At 64.9% G+C, this 15421-nt stretch overlaps 2 protein-coding genes across 6 annotated transcripts; one reads left to right on the top strand and one right to left on the bottom strand.

The window, feature by feature from the left end:
- The first annotated feature begins 700 nt into the window (after window positions 1–700).
- Window positions 701–5208, top strand: BIRC7 (baculoviral IAP repeat containing 7). 5 transcript variants are annotated; one of them, XM_053926622.2, is made up of 7 exons: window positions 702–1331; window positions 2104–2203; window positions 2500–2581; window positions 2685–2727; window positions 3901–3957; window positions 4206–4411; window positions 5034–5208. In XM_053926622.2, the coding sequence occupies exons 1-7, from the start codon at window positions 971–973 to the stop codon at window positions 5205–5207; spliced, it is 1023 nt and encodes a 340-aa protein (XP_053782597.2). In that variant the 5' UTR covers window positions 702–970; the 3' UTR covers window position 5208. The 5 variants fall into 5 exon arrangements, with proteins under 5 accessions (XP_053782602.1, XP_053782597.2, XP_053782601.2 ...); XM_053926625.2 differs by having other exon boundaries at window positions 703–1331; window positions 4216–4411; window positions 5034–5100; XM_053926624.2 differs by having other exon boundaries at window positions 704–1331; window positions 4213–4411; window positions 5034–5100.
- A 1656-nt stretch (window positions 5209–6864) lies between these two features.
- NKAIN4 (sodium/potassium transporting ATPase interacting 4) lies at window positions 6865–15051 on the bottom strand. The gene is given in 8 exon segments (XM_045194549.2): window positions 6865–6953; window positions 8120–8180; window positions 9358–9552; window positions 10296–10312; window positions 10315–10375; window positions 11352–11493; window positions 12890–12972; window positions 14932–15051. Coding segments are annotated over 8 exon segments (699 nt in total). The 5' UTR covers window positions 14983–15051.
- Window positions 15052–15421: the final 370 nt, after the last annotated feature.

The raw sequence follows: 15421 nt of genomic DNA, 5'->3' as shown, positions 1-15421 counted from the left end.
GTCCCTTGTTTCATGGTCCCTACCTGTTGGGCTTGGGGGACACTGGGGCCCCTGGGCTTGGGCTGGTTGATGGAGCCCATGTGGCCGTGGCCAGGTTTGAGAGAAGCCACTCCTGGGAAGGGTGCACCCCACTTGGCCAGCAGCTTTGACCTGCACCTGGAGCAAGCACCAGCCCCACACCCAGGCCCCCCTTGCCAGGAGCCAGGGCTCTGACCTTGAAATGGACCCAGTCCCGAAGATCCTCCCTGAGGCCTAGGGGGGCGTGAAACAGGAGGCCGGTAGTGCAGGCCCAGCCCCTTCCCAGAGCCTGGGACCCTCAGGAAGGGTGGGGCTCCCACCGCTCCCTCTTCTCACCCTGCTGCCTGGGGACAGGGTGACACCCTCCCTCCAGGGCAGCAGAGCTCAGATCTTCTGGAACCTTCTCCCTCCAGAAGCTGCCTCTGGTGCCAGGCCTGGAATTCTGAGCTCAGGAACTCGTCACTGACCCTCCCCCACTCCCCACCCACCAGAGGTCCTGGAGCCAGTGCCAGCCCTCCACCGCCTTGAGAGGGTCTTGTGCTCTGTGCCACCCCCCCCCCCAGTCCTACAGACACCACCTGCCTGGTGGAGTGGAGGGAAGTCAGCCGCCCCCACAGTGGCCCCCCACCGCCTGGACCCTGCCTCAAGCCCCATGACACACCCCCAGCACAGTGAGCTCCTGATGCTGGCTGCCACAATAGCCCCTTCCAGAGGGCAGCGGGCCCCAGCGGCGGCCCTCAGGGCCCCATGGCCCCTCCCCAACCTGGGCCATCTCGGGGGCTGGACAGGGTCCACCCTCATCTCCCAGCTGCTCCAGGCAAAGGCCACGCCTGCCCCCAGGCAGGGCCGGGTGCTCAGCAGCCCAGAGGCCAGCTGGCTGGGCACACTCCAGGACTGGCTCTCTAGGGTCCCTGTCACCGCAGCAGAACTGCTCAGGGCTGGCGTGCCCTCCATGGGACCCGAGGAAAGGGCCCAGTGCTGGTGCTGTGGCCCAGAGCGGAGTCGCTGGGCAGCTGGAGGCAGTCCCACGGGGGGACACTGTGGACCCTGCTCCCTGTGTGGCCACGTCCTGGGCCAGGACTCTGACGACACCTTGTGGGGAGGCCAGGACCACATGGACGGGCAGATCCTGGGCCAGCTGCGTGCCCTGGTGGAAGAGGAGGAAGAGGATGGGGCCTGGGCTGTCCCATCCTCAAGGCCTGCTTTCCCTGAGATGGGCTCCGAGGAGCTGCGGCTGGCCTCCTTCTGTGACTGGCCGCCGACCACCACTGTGCGGCCTGAGCTGCTGGCCGCTGCTGGCTTCTTCCACACCGGTGAGTCCTGGGATGGTTGCGCCCTGGGGTCCACCTCCTATGAGGAGCCCATGCCCCACTGCAGGAAGGGTCCAGGCCTGAGGAAGGGGGGCAGGGGGCCTGCAGCCCTTCACACCTGTCCCCAGCCCTAGAGTCTCCGGGGCAGGGGCTTCAGACCAGTGCAGCTGGGAGGGGCCAGAGCCACACAGGATAGTTGGGCCCTGGCAGGGGGGGGAAGGGCGGAGGGGGCATGGGGTTGGCCAGTGGTGGGACAGCTGGAGCCTGGAGATGGGACGCCTGTGAGGCCCCTGGGAGTCCAAGGCCAGGCGTTCCAGGAGCTCAAGGGATCTGCTGGTGGGACATGCCTGCTGCGCCGCCCCCTGCAGGAGGTGGCACCTGGGTAGAGGTGCCCGGGGGTACTTGTGCCCCCCGAAGCTCCAAGATAACCAAGTTCATGGGGCCGGGGCTTGTCTCCCGTGCCCTAACACGCCCTTCTGTGAGCAGTGCACTCCACTCTCTCATGAACATTCTCGATGCTGGCAGGAGCCCGGTGCCCTTGTGCCCTTTCACCTTTGAGAAACCGGTTGCCTGTGAAATCTGGGAAGAACATGGGGGGCGGGGGTGGCAGAGGCCAGTGGGAGCCCCCAAGGCTCATGCAGGACCTCTGAGAGCCCCCGCCCCATCAGGAAAGAGCTCATGGTAGCCCCTGCCCGCAGCCTGGAGGACACGCCTGGCCCAGGGGACAGGGCTCCGTGTGGGGAGGCCAGAATCTCTGTCCCTCCCCCCACTGCAGGCCGACAGGATAAGGTGAGGTGCTTCTTCTGCTCCGGGGGTCTGCAGACCTGGGAGCGAGGAGATGACCCCTGGACTGAGCACGCCAAGTGGTTCCCCAGGTAAGGGCCTTGCAGGTGGCTCTGGGTCTCCGCATCCTCGGGTGCCACATCTTGGGGTTGAGTCCCCCCACGCCCCGGGGACGGCACTTTTGCAGGTTGTTCCTTGATGCTCCACAGAGGCTGCTTCCCAAACAGCCTCTTCGGCCCTTTGCCGTGGGGCAGGGGGGCAGGGGGGCAGGGGAGAGGGGAGGACCAGGGCCCAGGAGCTTTCCAGCTGGAATCTAACAGTGAGGGGAGCTCTCCCCCAGCTGGAACCTCCCCTCTGCCCGTGGGGCTTCTGAGCTCACTTTCTTCAGGTGTGAATTCTTGCTCCGGACCAAAGGAAGGGACTTTGTCTGCAGCGTCCAGGAGTCCCTCCGCCACCCTCTGGGCTCCTGGGTGAGTCCTGCCTCTCCTCCTCAGGCTGGGTGGGCTGGGTGGGTGGGCCCCCACTTTGCTCCTCCCTGTGCTCAGGGCCCAGGTGCTAGCCGGCTCTTTTCAGGACCGATGGGAGGAACCTGCAGACGCAGTCCCTGCCACCTCAGGTGAGCCCTAGCACGGGGCCCACACCTGCACCTCAGGGTGGGCACCTGTGGGCTGCCCTGTGGCTTGGTCGTCAGGTGCCCCATGATGCTGGATAGCAGGGAGAGTGAAGGCTGCCTGGCTGTGTGTGGGGGGCTGGGCTGGCACTGTGTGTCCAGTGCCCAGTCAAGGCCAGTCCCAGGGCAGGTCCTGGGAGTGTGGGGCGGGGAGGTGCTGTGTCCCACTGGCCTCTGCGGCCAGGAGCCCACAGAGGAGCTGGCTGTGCTGTGCTCCACTCCTCCCTCCACGCCTGTGCCTGGGCTTTTTGGGGCAGGGAGCCAAGGGGTCCCAGGGCTCCAGGGCTCAGACCCCAGCTCTTCTGCTTCTAGAGCGGGTAGCTCTTGCTCTGTTACCCTCTGAGCCTCCTGCCCTGGGTCAGCATGTGGGGACAGTCTGTCCAGGATTAAGCGGGGCCCACGTGACTCTCTGGGTGTGGTGCCTGGCATTCGAGGCTTTTGTGGATCCGGTTCCTGGCTTTCCCCGGGGGGCAGGGAAGCACAGCCCCTCTGTCCAGGGGGCTGACCCTTGGCTGTGCCACTCGGGCATTGATGGAAGGCTGTGAGGCCCAGAGTGCCCCCCGCTGAGGTGGCCCTGGCAACTGGCCACCGTGGCAGGCTGTCTGCCTCTCTCCTCTGACCCGAGGCTCCAGCCCTCCCGCCCTCTGTCCATTGTCCCTCACCCTGCCTCACACATGCCAGGGGCGGCTAGACGTGCTCTGGGTGGAGCTGGCACCCGGTAGGGCCTGCCAAACTCCAAGGGAGCGTCGGGTGGAGGCGGGTGCGGCAGAGGTACCCCTGTGCAGTACCAATCATTACATCCATGTCAGAGCTGGTGTCAGACCTGCTGCAGGAGGAAGGCGGGGCCGGGGCCAGGAGGCGGAGCTTCCTCCATTCTGTGGGCACTGCTGGCCTTCCCAGTGGTTCCTGCCTGCTCAGCCCCTTGGGCACCCCTGGCCCCTGCACGAAGGCTGGCTGGGCGCAGCATCCTGCAGAGGGGTGGGCTCTGGGGACTCTGCTCTGGGGGGAATGGTGTTGGGGAGCCTGGGCTGGTCCTGCCACCACCCCTGCCCTGTCTCTGGGCCTGGCTTTGCTTTCCCCTGGGGGCCTCAGCCACGGTCTGTCCCTAATTGCCCACAGCTCCTGCCCACCCCACACCCAGAGAAGAGACCCGCTCAGCGGGTGCCAGGGAGCCAGGTGAGGATGGGACCCATGGGGCAAGGTGGGCAGGTAGGGGCAGCTCTGCTGCACCTAGGGTGGGAGGGGCAGGCACCCCTGGGGCTGGTTGATGCTAGACACTCTTGGTCTGGCTCCCACCCACCTGCCCCATCAGCCTGTTAAGGAGGGTGGAGGTTGGGGGTGAGGGGAGGTGTCATAGGCCCAGTCCCCTTGGGGGAACCAGGTGGAGCCCAAGCCCAGACAGATGCAGCCTGTGGGCTCTTGAGCCCCCAGGAGCCCAGGACGCAGAGGAGCAGCTGCGGAGGCTGCGGGAGGAGCGGACCTGCAAGGTGTGCCTGGACCGCACTGTGGGCATCGTCTTCGTGCCCTGCGGCCACCTGGTCTGCACCATGTGTGCGCCCAGCCTGCAGCTCTGCCCCATCTGCAGGGCCCCCATCCACAGCTGCGTGCGCACCTTCCTGTCCTAGGCCGGGTGAGTGGCTGGCCTCAGAGCTGGCCCAACGTGGGCATTTCCAGTTCTGGCCTGGGGGACGGCAGAGGGGCCTGGACAGGGACCCCGAGCATGCCCTGGCCCACACAGCTTGCCACCCTGACTGGGGCTGGCAGGCATGGCAACGCCACTCCCCACAGCCCTGGCAGGTGCCCGAACGGGGCTGAGAGCTCTCCAGATGCCAGGAGTCTTGCTCCGAGTCCTCCCCAACGTAGCACCTGAGGTGGGGGCCGCGGCCACTCTGCTTGCGCGCATTAAAGCCTACAGGGGGCTGGGGGTGGGGCACGTCTGCGCCGTGCTCCACCTTGTGGTGGCGGACACTGCTGGCTGTCCAGCTGGGCAAACAGGGCTGCAGACAGCCCGGGGAGGAGGCTTGTGGGCGGTGCTCCGTGCCTTCCAGGCTGGAGGGAATGTGGGGTGGGGGTGCGCCCCCCTTTGATTGTCAGGCTGGCGGAGGGCAGGAGCCCGGTCCACACAGGGCCCTCCACGGTCTGTGGGCCCCAAGACCTCCGCAAGGGTCTTCCAGGGGCAGAAGGAAGAGGACGACGAGGGCAGGGGGCGGGGCACCCAACTGGGGGCTTCGGACTCACCCCTTCTCCCACAGGCTCCCCGTGTGTCTACCACGTGGGCCCTCGCCTGGCTCGGCCAGTCCTGCGGACCATGCAGTGGGCCTGCCGAGGAGTCCGAGCTGGCTTCCCGCACTGCCTGCCCGCATCCTGCCCAGCAGCTCAGGGTGGAAGGGGCTTGGTGTGTATGTGGGGGGGGTGGTTTTACCTAAGTCTGGGTGCTTTTGAAGAGTCACAATAAAGCGATAGGTGTTCCCTGATGCTGCTCAGCAGCCTGTGTTCCCAAACCCACAGGCCCGCTCCCCACTGCCAGCCCCCCACCTCTGCTCCCCAGCAAGGCAGCACCCACGCCTGCAGTCCTCTCCCGGCCATTTCCCCAAAGACCTCTTCACAGACACCTCCTCACGGTGGAGGGGAGCCTTTCCCGGCCCCTCCCCCCATCCCCTGGTCTGATCGTTTCAGCATTGTAAGGGCTCCTAGACTCTGCTCGGCCAACCTAAGGCCACTGCTGTGCCCGAGCTGGTAATCACCCCCCTAACTCCTGCCTCTGAGGAAATGCGGTTTATTAGCTACTGGGACCTTGGGGATGCTGTAGAGCTATTGCCTCTGGTCCTGTCCAGGGACAGGTCCAGATACCTCCTTGCCCTGAAGGCGGAGGGGCCCCTGCGCCTGGGTGAGCTCAGCCCTCCACCCTGGGGCTGTGACAGTCACAGCACCTGGCATGGGTGGGGGCCTGCCTGGGGAGAGCCCTACCAGGTGTGCCATCAGGAACCTGCTCGTGGGGGTGCGTGGGCCCCTGTTTAAGGTGGGGTCACGCTTTCCATTGGGAAGTCCCTGAGGCCAGCCCCTTGCCCTGTCCAGCTGTGGTGTGGCCTGTGGGGCCCAGCGGCCCCAGGGTACCGAGGGAGGGGCTCCTCGGACCACAGTTCCAGGCCTGGTGTGGACGGAGGATGCGTTCTTTTCTTTTTCTTTAGAAAAAAAGAAATTACAAACTCCTTCGGCGTTGTGGCCATCCTGGCCTGGCGCTGGGTTGCTGCACTGGCTGGTGTCCCACTGCTTGGCCTGGGGCGGGTGATGTAGCCACCGACAGGGCCTGGGGGTCAGAGAGCCCTGCGGGTCCCACGCACAGCCAGGTGTCCCCTTGCCATCTGCGGCGGGTCAGAGACTGGAGGCAGGAGCAGGGTGGGCCCTTCGTCACTTACACAGGCCTGTGGGGTCAAGAGTAGAGGGTCATAGAACCCCTGAGGAGGGGCTCTGGGCTGGGGCATACCCCTCACTCACAGGGCAGAAAGTATGGGGGTCTGCCAGGAGGGGCCCCAGGGGGTGGCCGCAGGTGTGGACCTGAAGGGCAGGCTCTCTGAGGGTATGGGTGGGACACAGGAAGGGCGGCTTGACTGAACATGGGACCACCAACCACCAAATCTGACCCGCCAATTTCAGGATGACTCGAGGGGCAGGGCTGGTGGCGAGGGCCGCTTCAGAGAGGGGGTGGCAGAGGCCCGGGCACCCCGGAAACACAGCCCTTCACCAGGGAAGAAGCCTGTTCCTCCAAAAGCAGAAAACCAACACCCCAAACTTCCTGCCTAGTTGACACATCACCCACCTGGCTGGGGGCCTCTCAGTGCCCCGGCCCCGGGCACAAAACCGGCTGAGCCCCAAACTCCCACAGATTCCACCGGGCATGGAGTTCCGGGGGTGGGGGACCAAGCCCAGATCCTCCGCACCCCCATCCCTGGCCTGAAGATGCACACAACTGGCCTCAGAACAGTGGGGGACGGATAGAGGATGGACGGATGGACAGACAGATGGATGCTGGCTGTGCTGACCCGAAGGGCCGGACCCAGCAGGGGCAGGCTGCGCTGGCCATACTTACAAGTGCGTCTGCTTGAACAAGAGGCCAGAGGGCTTTTCAGAGACATGGTAGAGAGGAAATGGATCAAGTCCACCAATGAAATCAACTGAAAGAAATCGAGACCCAAATACATCAAAACCCAATGGAAAAGATGGTGGGAGGAAGGACAGGCCCCGCTGTGGCCACTGGCCAAGGATGGCAGGGAGGCGGTGGGCAGGGCCCTAGGGGGGCCACCTGGAGGCGGAGCAGGGGACTCCAGGGGTGAAACATTTCAGTAGGCAGGGACCACTCAGCCCAGAAAGTGGTCTGGGGGCCCCGGGGCCTTGGGCCCCAGGGGTCAGGGACCTGCTGTCCCATCGAGCGGGGGGGGTGGGGGGTGGTAGGGGCTTTCTGGGCCAAACCAACCCAGTTCTGAGCCCCAGGACTGGCTTCCATCTCGGTGTGTTTAAATGTGACCAACATGGGAATCCTTTTCCCCCCTGCCAGCGGCAGCCTGGGGACAGCTGGGTGCTCGCGCAGAGAGAGAGCTGTTGGGAGCTGGTCTGGGGGTGAGCCTGCTCTCATGCCGTCGGGTGGACAGGTGGACCACCCACCCTAGAGCCCCCTGACTCTGGGGACAGAGGCTCTGAGGTCTGACCCTGACCCCAGGAAAGGGCCTGCACACAGGAACCAGGGCCCCCTGGGGTGCCCAGCCACTGACACCCACCCTGGCTTTGCCCTTCTCTGCAGGGCTTTCCCAGGCAGCATGTCAGAGCCGGCAGTTGGTGGCTGGGGGTGGGGGGGGCTGAGTGTTGATGCTGCAAATCGGAGGAAGCGGAAGGGGGTCACTGTGGGGGAACAGGGGAAACGCTGCTCAGGGGGTCCAGGCCAGTCCCAAGGGCCTAGGAGACACCCGCCTAGCGGGACCCTGTTCTCAGCTGCCAGAAGGTAGAGTGGCCCGTCCCCCGTAGGTCTGAGGGCTCAGCCCCACCTGCAGCAGCAGTGGGATCGTGGGGGCCAGCCCTGCAGCACAGGAGCCCCTGAACCTGCAGGTCTCGGGGTGATGGGGTGAGCTGACCCCTGGTGCCCACAACCTGGAACTTCCTCTCATCTCCTCTCAGGTGGCTGGATCATCCCCTTCCTTGCTCAGGCAGGGACCCCACCTCCCCACCACTGGGCATGGGGCCCATCCAAGAGAGGAGGGCAGGAGAACTCGGCAACACCACCACCGTGGCCAGCCCTCTGCTGTCCTCTCACTCCCCTGCAGCCAGAGCCAGCTGGCTGCACACTCACAGCTGTCTTCCTCCTCGGTGAGAACACTGACCACGTAGCAGGCGCAGATGAAGCCCACCAGCTGAAAGACATGGAGAGAGAGGCCAAGGTGAAGGCACAGGTGAGACGCAGGAGCATCATCTCAGGCTGTGGGCCTTCTGCTGGCCCCTGAAGGACAAACTGTGTGGGCCTGGGGGCAGCCTTCGCGTGGGCAGGAGCTGGGCTGGCAGCTGGCCATGGTGCTGAAACTGCATCCTGCTTCCCTGCTCTTCTTCCCGGGGCTCAGGTCCGGGGGAGGGCACCCCACCTGCCACAGCCCCTGGTGGTCCAATCTCAGGGCTCCCGCCCCAGCCCCTCCCCAAAGCTGTCCCAATGCCCGCAGGACCTGCAGCCTCAGACCCCACAGCAGTGGGCACTCTGGCCCCTCTGGCTGGTTTGGGTTTCTTCCTGGCAGGACTGCAGGGGGCCAGCCGAGGGTCCGCTTCTCCTGGACCCTCCAAGGCAAACAGCGAGGGCAGGCCGTGTGGGTGAGGCCACGGATGTGCCCCTGAGTTCTGCAGCGCCCCCTGCCGGCCCTGCCCCTTACAGGAAGTTGCTTGTCTCGGCTGGGGTTGCAGGTAACATGCAGAGCTCCCTGTTGGATCTAGATTTCAGATGCAGACGGAACAGGGGTTTTTGGCTTGTTTGCTTTTGGTTTGCGGTGTGAATGTATCCCACCCACAGAACGGAGCACGCTCACATTCAGCCTCGCCTGTTGTTTCTCTGAAATTCAAATTTAACAGAAAGGCCTATTATTTTTTTAAGGTTTTATTTTTAGAGTCTCTACCTCATTCTCCAGGCCCCAGGGCCTAGTGGCCAGGAAATGGTCCCCCTGGCTGGCCAGGGTGGAGCTCTTGGGGTTCCTGCCCTGCCCATGCTGCCTCCAGGGCTGAGAGGGGACAGACTGCAGGAGACCCCACGTGCCCAGCCCCACAGCATCATCAGAACCTCCAGGTTCTGCCCCCTTGTTCCCTACTCAGACTGCCCCTGGAGGCACAGCTGGTCCTGAGCCCCTTTTACAGAGCAGGATGCTGAGGGTCCCGTGGCTCAGGCCACACAGGCGGGGATAGCAGGGTGCACCCTTAACCCCTCGGGCCAGGATGGGGGCAAGGAAGGGCACCCTGCCCTGGCAGAGGGCTGAGTGGTCCTCCATGCAGGAGAGGCCTGGGACGTGGTCCCCTGTGTGTTCCCCCGCTGATGAGTCCCCACTCCACGCTCACTGCCACCAGGATCTGCAGGGCGCTGTGCAGGGCCTCCACGTAGCCATGCTCCAGGGCGCAGCCAGCGCCTGGTCCCAGGGCCTGGCTGCCAGGGGGCCCCAAGCCCGCCACTGCACCCTCCTGCTGACAGCCAGGGCCAAGCTCCTGCCCCCAGGAGCGGTTTTTGGAGAGGTTGAAGATCAGGAGCTCACTGTCCTGGGGGCGAGGGGATGGGACCAGGTTAGCACCAGTGGCACCACCAGCCTCCACCCTGGGCTCCAGCCGTGGGGCACACGGGCACTGAAGCCATCCCAGCCGCTCCCCGCCAGGCACCTGGGCTCAAACCCACCCTGCTCCCCACTCTCACGACTTATCTCTGAGCTTCCTGCAAGGACGCAATAAAGTGCTACATGCCAAGTGCCCAGAATAGCTGCTCAGATGGGATTTGTTCGCCAAGGGTATTCCCAGGGGCCTGGATGCAGCCCCCACCCCACCCCGAGGGAGGGACCAATGGACTTCGCCAGGGTTTGAGGGGGCGGGGTGGCCCAGAGGACACAGGAGGGCAGACAGAGCCCCGTCTGGCCCAGGCCAGGCCACCCAAGGTGGTGCTCCGACCTGCACGCCTCTGCCAGGGCTTGTCTCTCCACTCCTGGCCCCCAGCCCTGGCTCTCCTTTCAGGAGCTGCTTCCTGAGGCCCTCTCCTCCAAGAAGCCTTCCCCGGTGCATCTTTCCCTAGCTGGAGGCCACCAGTCCACCAATGCCCACAGCCCCTCCTCCACCCATCAGACCACTTGTCTTTCCCCAGACCTTCAATGACTCACTGCTAGGGGCCAGGCCTGTCCCAGGGGCCAGGGACAGAGCCGTGAGCAGCCCCCCACCCTGCCTCTGTGTGTGTGTGGGGGGTACAGGTGACTAACATACACAGTGCCCTGTTTGCACAGGTCTCCAACTTGGCTCACCTTGGAGAGGCCCCCACCTCCAGGTAGAAACAGGTAATGAAAACATTCCAGGTGACCCAGATGGCCACCCACCCAGCATACTAGGGAGAATGAACTTGTACTTGGCCAGCATACAGGGGAGGGGTGGGGGGAAACTAGCTCTTCAGGGGGAGGGGCCCAGCGTGCTTTTGTCCTTGGAGGAGACTCCTCGAAGCCTCTTTGGGGACAGGGGCTCTGCTCCCAGGTCCCTGCTACAGAGTCCCAGGGGAGGGGCGCCACTGGGAAGAGCCAGGTGTGCCGGACCCCTCCCTCGCTCTGTATCCTGGCCCAGAAATGCCAGCAGCCCATCCAAGGTGGATCAATGACAACCAAGGGCATGAGCAGCCTGAACTGCAAAGCACCCCCAAGTGCCCCCCCTAAAAGAAGGCTCTGGACAGCTGCCTGCAGAGGGGAGGCCGGGCCAGTGCCCGCGGCAGCACAGTCTGACTGGGACTCTGCCACGTCGCCACATCCACTGTGCTCAGGGCGGCCTCTGTGCCGGGCCGCGATGATGGCTCACAGGCCTGGAACACCTCCCCGCAGGCCCTCTGCAGGAAAGGCTTGCCGCACACCCGGCCCTAGACCCGTGGTCTTGACCTGCACTTGGAAAGGCTGCGCTGACCAGAGTGGGGCTTCCTGAACGTCCTACGAGCCCGTCCAGGGCAGGAGAGCAGGTGCAGGGGCCTGACCTGGGGTACTCGGGGTGCGCTCCCCACCCTGTGCCTCAGTGGTTGGGTGGGAACAGCAGGCTGTGGGAAGGTGTGAGCCTGGGGGCCTGGGGAGAGGGTGGGGGGCTAAAGCCCTGGTCTTTCTGGGTGTTCCACTGGCCTCTAGGACAACAGACCACTGGAGAGCCCCATGCAGGTCATCGGGCCAAGCCCTCAGGCAGGGTGGGGGGGACTAGAGCACAGCGGACTCACCGCCACGAGGTTGTGCGGCTGGAAAACGGGTGATCCTTCTCTTTTGAAAGGCCCCCGCCCCATCCTTAGTTTCTGAACCTGGCAAGTGGGAGCTCCACCCAGGGCAGCTCTGACTCACGGGGTTGGGGGGCAGGACCTGGAGGCTGAAAGCTGGGGGTCTCCACAGCCACACCACAGTTCCTGGGCTCTTGTGCTTATGGGGGGGCAGGGAGGCTGGGCAAGGCTGCTTCTCCACCCGAAGGCCATTCTTGCCCCTCCAGCTTCATGGCCACGGCCGAGGGGCACTTGTTTATATGCAGGGGAACCGACAGGCTCAGTGCTCAGTGATGCCTCCACAGAGCACTCATTCATTCATTCATTCATTCATTCATTCAGCATGCCTGTAAGCCAGGCCCGGCACACGTGCTGGTGTTGAGGAGACACTGGGGGGAAGTGCAGCCGAATCCTCGGCATCCTGGCCCACTCCTGGGAGGACAGCAACAGAGAAGGGAGGGTGCCCCAGCAGGGCCCGCCGCTGCATGTCACGATTCTGCTGCGGCCTCCTGTATACCCAGGCCACCCTTGGCCCTGGGGGAGTGACAGAGGCCTGTCCCTGACTCTGAGTTGCCTCTGGCGTGTGGGCTGTGTGCCAGGCTCTGGGAGGGGAAGGAGGGACGGGAGGCTTGGCAAGCCCCATAGTGACTGGGGACAGAGCCCGGCAGGGTGAGCCTTCACGGATCTCCCTGGGGTCACAGGGCCAAAGGTGCCTGACCCTGGCCAGGGCACTCAGCCTCTCCCCGCCACAGCCCCTCTCCACTGCACTGGCCTGTGTCCTGGATCCCTCAGGGGACCCTGACCAGCCCCAGAAACGGCCACTGTGGGCGTGTCCTGGGTATAATCTGGTCACTCTGGATGGCCCTGAGACGGGGGTGGCGGCTATTTCCAGGGGGAAATTCCAAGCATGTCCTTTGTGGGGGCTGGGGTTGGCCCTAGGAGCCAGCTGGGCATGGGAAGACAAAGCAGGACCACACGCAGAGCATGAGGACACTCCCAGGGGACCTGCCCCCCAGACACACACACCCCTCCACTCCGAGACCCTTTACCTCAGGTCACAGCCCCTCCCACCACAGGCCTGCCATGGGTGCTCCGGACAAGTCCCCGTGTCTGGGTGGCTGCGGCCAGGAGGCGGTGGCTGGTCCTCTCCTGAGAGGCCTGAGCGAAGCCCACAGTCTCAGCAGATCACCAGGGCCGGGCTGGGGGTGGGCCTCGGACACTCCGGGCTGTCTGAATTCTGCTCAACCTTCATCCCGCCAGCTCAGCTCCTGGCACACAGTGGGCGTGTGGCCTGGACGGGATGCGAGTCATGCGTGTCCGTGCTGATGGCTCTCCAAGTCTGGTGGGAGGCCCCAGGGTCTCTCCCAGAAGAGACCCCGCAGCCTGGCAGGGTGGCCGGCACAGCAGAGGCCATGGGCGGGGGTGGGGGGGGCGACGTCTTTTTGTCCTTTCGTTTCTAAGCCCAGGCACCGGAAGGCAAGGCCACATTGTGAGCAAGGAGGAGATGAGGACCACCCGCTGCCCAGGCCCCTTGCTGGGCCTCGCTGCCCTCTTGACACGGTGGTGGGCCACAGCCTGGGAAATGGCCCCACCACTCCACTGGCTCAGAGCAGCAGAGTTCACGCTGTTCTTCCGGGAGAAGGGTCTGGGAAGGCATGCTCTCCCGGGCCTTTGTCCTGTAGCCGGGTAACCAGGAAACTCTCACACTTGTCAAAACGAGAAAAGAAAAGCCACAGGATGCCCCCTCGGCTTCCCCGCTGACCCCCACCCCACCCACAGTGACCAGAGCAGTGGGTGGGTGATGTCAGACCTCAGGCTCCTCCTCTACCACCCCCTCCACTGGCCCAGGACAAAAGGCTCCTCATCCTCACAGCCCCAAGCTGCATTCCAGCCGGCTGTGTGGGGACCCAGCTCTGGCCCGTGGGCCCGCCTGGCTGAGACTAGGGGTCTGCCAGGGGCCCCCGGTTTGCCTGCGGCCCTCAAGCCAAGATACTCCCCTCCTCCTAAGCTGCACCCAAATTTCCAAGGGCCTGCAGGGACGCCCCTCTGCCCACTGTTCACTTCAGGGGTTAAACAGGCAGCACGGCCCAACCCAACCCCTCCGAGCCCAAGGTCACACCCGTCCCTCAGCGCCTCTGCTTTTCCTGCCCCAGTCAGCTTGGCCCAAGCTCATCCCACACACCAGCCTCAACCCGTGAAGCCGCGCTGCTTCCTGCTGTCTGCTCAGCAGCCGGGCTCCAGGCTGCCCTTCACCCGTCACCCCGTCCTCCCCTCCCTGTCCCAGGGGCCTCTGGAGGGATTCCTGCCCCCCAGGGAGCTTCCCACTGAAAGGCACAGAGTGGCACCACTCCTGTGCCTGAGGCTGGCAAGAGCTCCGCTGCTGGCAGGACAGTTCTGGGCTTCAAAGCCTTATGCAGGGACAGGCTCTCTCCCAGCCTTATGAGCTCCAGCCCGGCAGGCCGCCCACACCTCCCTCGTGGTCCCCTCACTCTGCCCCTTCAGGCTCCCACCACTCCCAGTACCCCGCAGGCAAGCAGCCTCCTCCAGGCTGGGCGCACGGGCTGGGCGGTGCATCTCGCTCCGTGTCTGCTCAGCCAGCATGCCCTCTGCCAGGCAAAGGACGGGACCCAGCCCTGCGCAACGCTGGGTGCAGGGGGGCCATCTAGTCCTCTGACCCCGCCACGCTGTGCCCATCATGCTTGCAGGCTGTGCAAGAGTGCGCCCAGTGTGGCCTTGGCGAAGCGGCATTTCCTTTCTGAGACTGGAGACCCAGGGGCCATCCGCAGATGCTCCCCAGCCCGGTGACGCAGACCTGTTACTCGTCCCCCACCCTGAGCTCTGGGAGAGTCCTGACCTGGCACCTGGATCTATCTGTAAGGGCAGACTGGAAACATGGCTGACCGAGGGTCAAGTTCTCCACAAAGCTGCGTCCTGGGGACCCAGCTAATCCCAGACACAAACGGCATCCAAGTGCAGCCCTGGGCACCAGCTCCCACACCCTGTCCACTCGGCGTCTGCCCAGCCCCCCTCCCAGAGCAGTGAGGGGCCACCGCCTTAACCTTGGGAGGCACGGGCTGGGCCTGGATCGCCTCGCACTCCCAAACTCACAAGCACCCCCTACCCAATGGGCTGTTAGGCCTCAGAAACGGAGCTCGGCTCCTCACTTGGGGCCTGGCGCTGGCTTCGGTAAGGGAACACTTGCTCACCTGGGCACCTCCTCCGAGCCACAGATGCCTATGGACACATGTGGACCAAGCGTGCAGCAGCGCTCCAACCCATACTCACCCCGAGTGCACACCGCACATGTTGAGCCCCTGGCTTGGGGCTCCAGCAAGAGCAGGGTCCAGGCACCCGCCCGAAGGCTCTACACGCACAAAGCAGGGCGCACCGGGTGGGACGTGGGGGTGGGTGGGCGGGGAGGGGGGTGGTGCTGGGGACTGGAGGGGTCACGTACAGGGCACTGGCTTCCCACGCCCCTGACCCCTCGCCGCCCCCCGGGCAGCAGAGAACTTCAGCCACAGAAGCCCACACATCCGAGCCCTTCCTGGCCCAGAGCCCCACAGGCCAGAGCGGACACAGTGGGGTGGGGGGTGCTGAGGGCGGTGACCGCGCCCGGATCCCCCAGTGCACAGGGGCTGCGGGACTGAGGAGGGGTCGCCACTTACCAGCTGGAAAGTGCAGAGGACAGTGAGCGTGCAGCGGCCAGAACAACCCATGGTGCCGTCGCAACCCGCAGGCGTGGTCTCCACTGTCTGGACTCGGAAACAGAGAGCAGAGAGCCCAACGCCTTGGCCAGAGGCTCCCCTGGCCATGCCCCCCCCCCCACCCCTGCTCCTCCCGAGTCCCCAAAGTCACTGGCCCTTCCCTGGCCTGCTATCTGGGCTCTCCCACAGTCTCTGGCCGCACCCGGGGGGCGACCCCCAACCCTGATTCAGACGCAGCACGGTCCGCCTGCCATTGCAGGCAGGCAGGGTCCCACCCCATAGTGCTTCCTGCCACCCCTCCCCATTCCCAGCCTGTCCCCTGCACCGCCATTCCCTGGGTCCTGGTCCCCTGCCCAGCTCTGCCCCCTCGAATAACAGCTGTGCCCCGCCTCTCTCTCTCCCGCCCTCCATTTGTAGCCTCCAGGGACTTGGCACCAGCTGGGAAGGGGGT

Source organism: Desmodus rotundus, chromosome 6 (genome assembly GCF_022682495.2).
Source record: "Desmodus rotundus isolate HL8 chromosome 6, HLdesRot8A.1, whole genome shotgun sequence".
NCBI lineage: Eukaryota > Metazoa > Chordata > Mammalia > Chiroptera > Phyllostomidae > Desmodus > Desmodus rotundus.
This window is presented reverse-complemented; position numbering and strand designations above follow the sequence as displayed.

Bases quoted from the DNA above. Each gene is read 5' to 3' on its own strand.
- BIRC7 (XM_053926627.1), top strand. From the start codon at position 701: ATGCTGGCTGCCACAATAGCCCCTTCCAGAGGGCAGCGGGCCCCAGCG. The intron at 2,204-2,499 runs GTAAGGGCCTTG...CACTTTCTTCAG, and splicing joins CACGCCAAGTGGTTCCCCAG to GTGTGAATTCTTGCTCCGGA. The intron at 3,958-5,033 runs GTGAGGATGGGA...CTTCTCCCACAG, and splicing joins AGCGGGTGCCAGGGAGCCAG to GCTCCCCGTGTGTCTACCAC.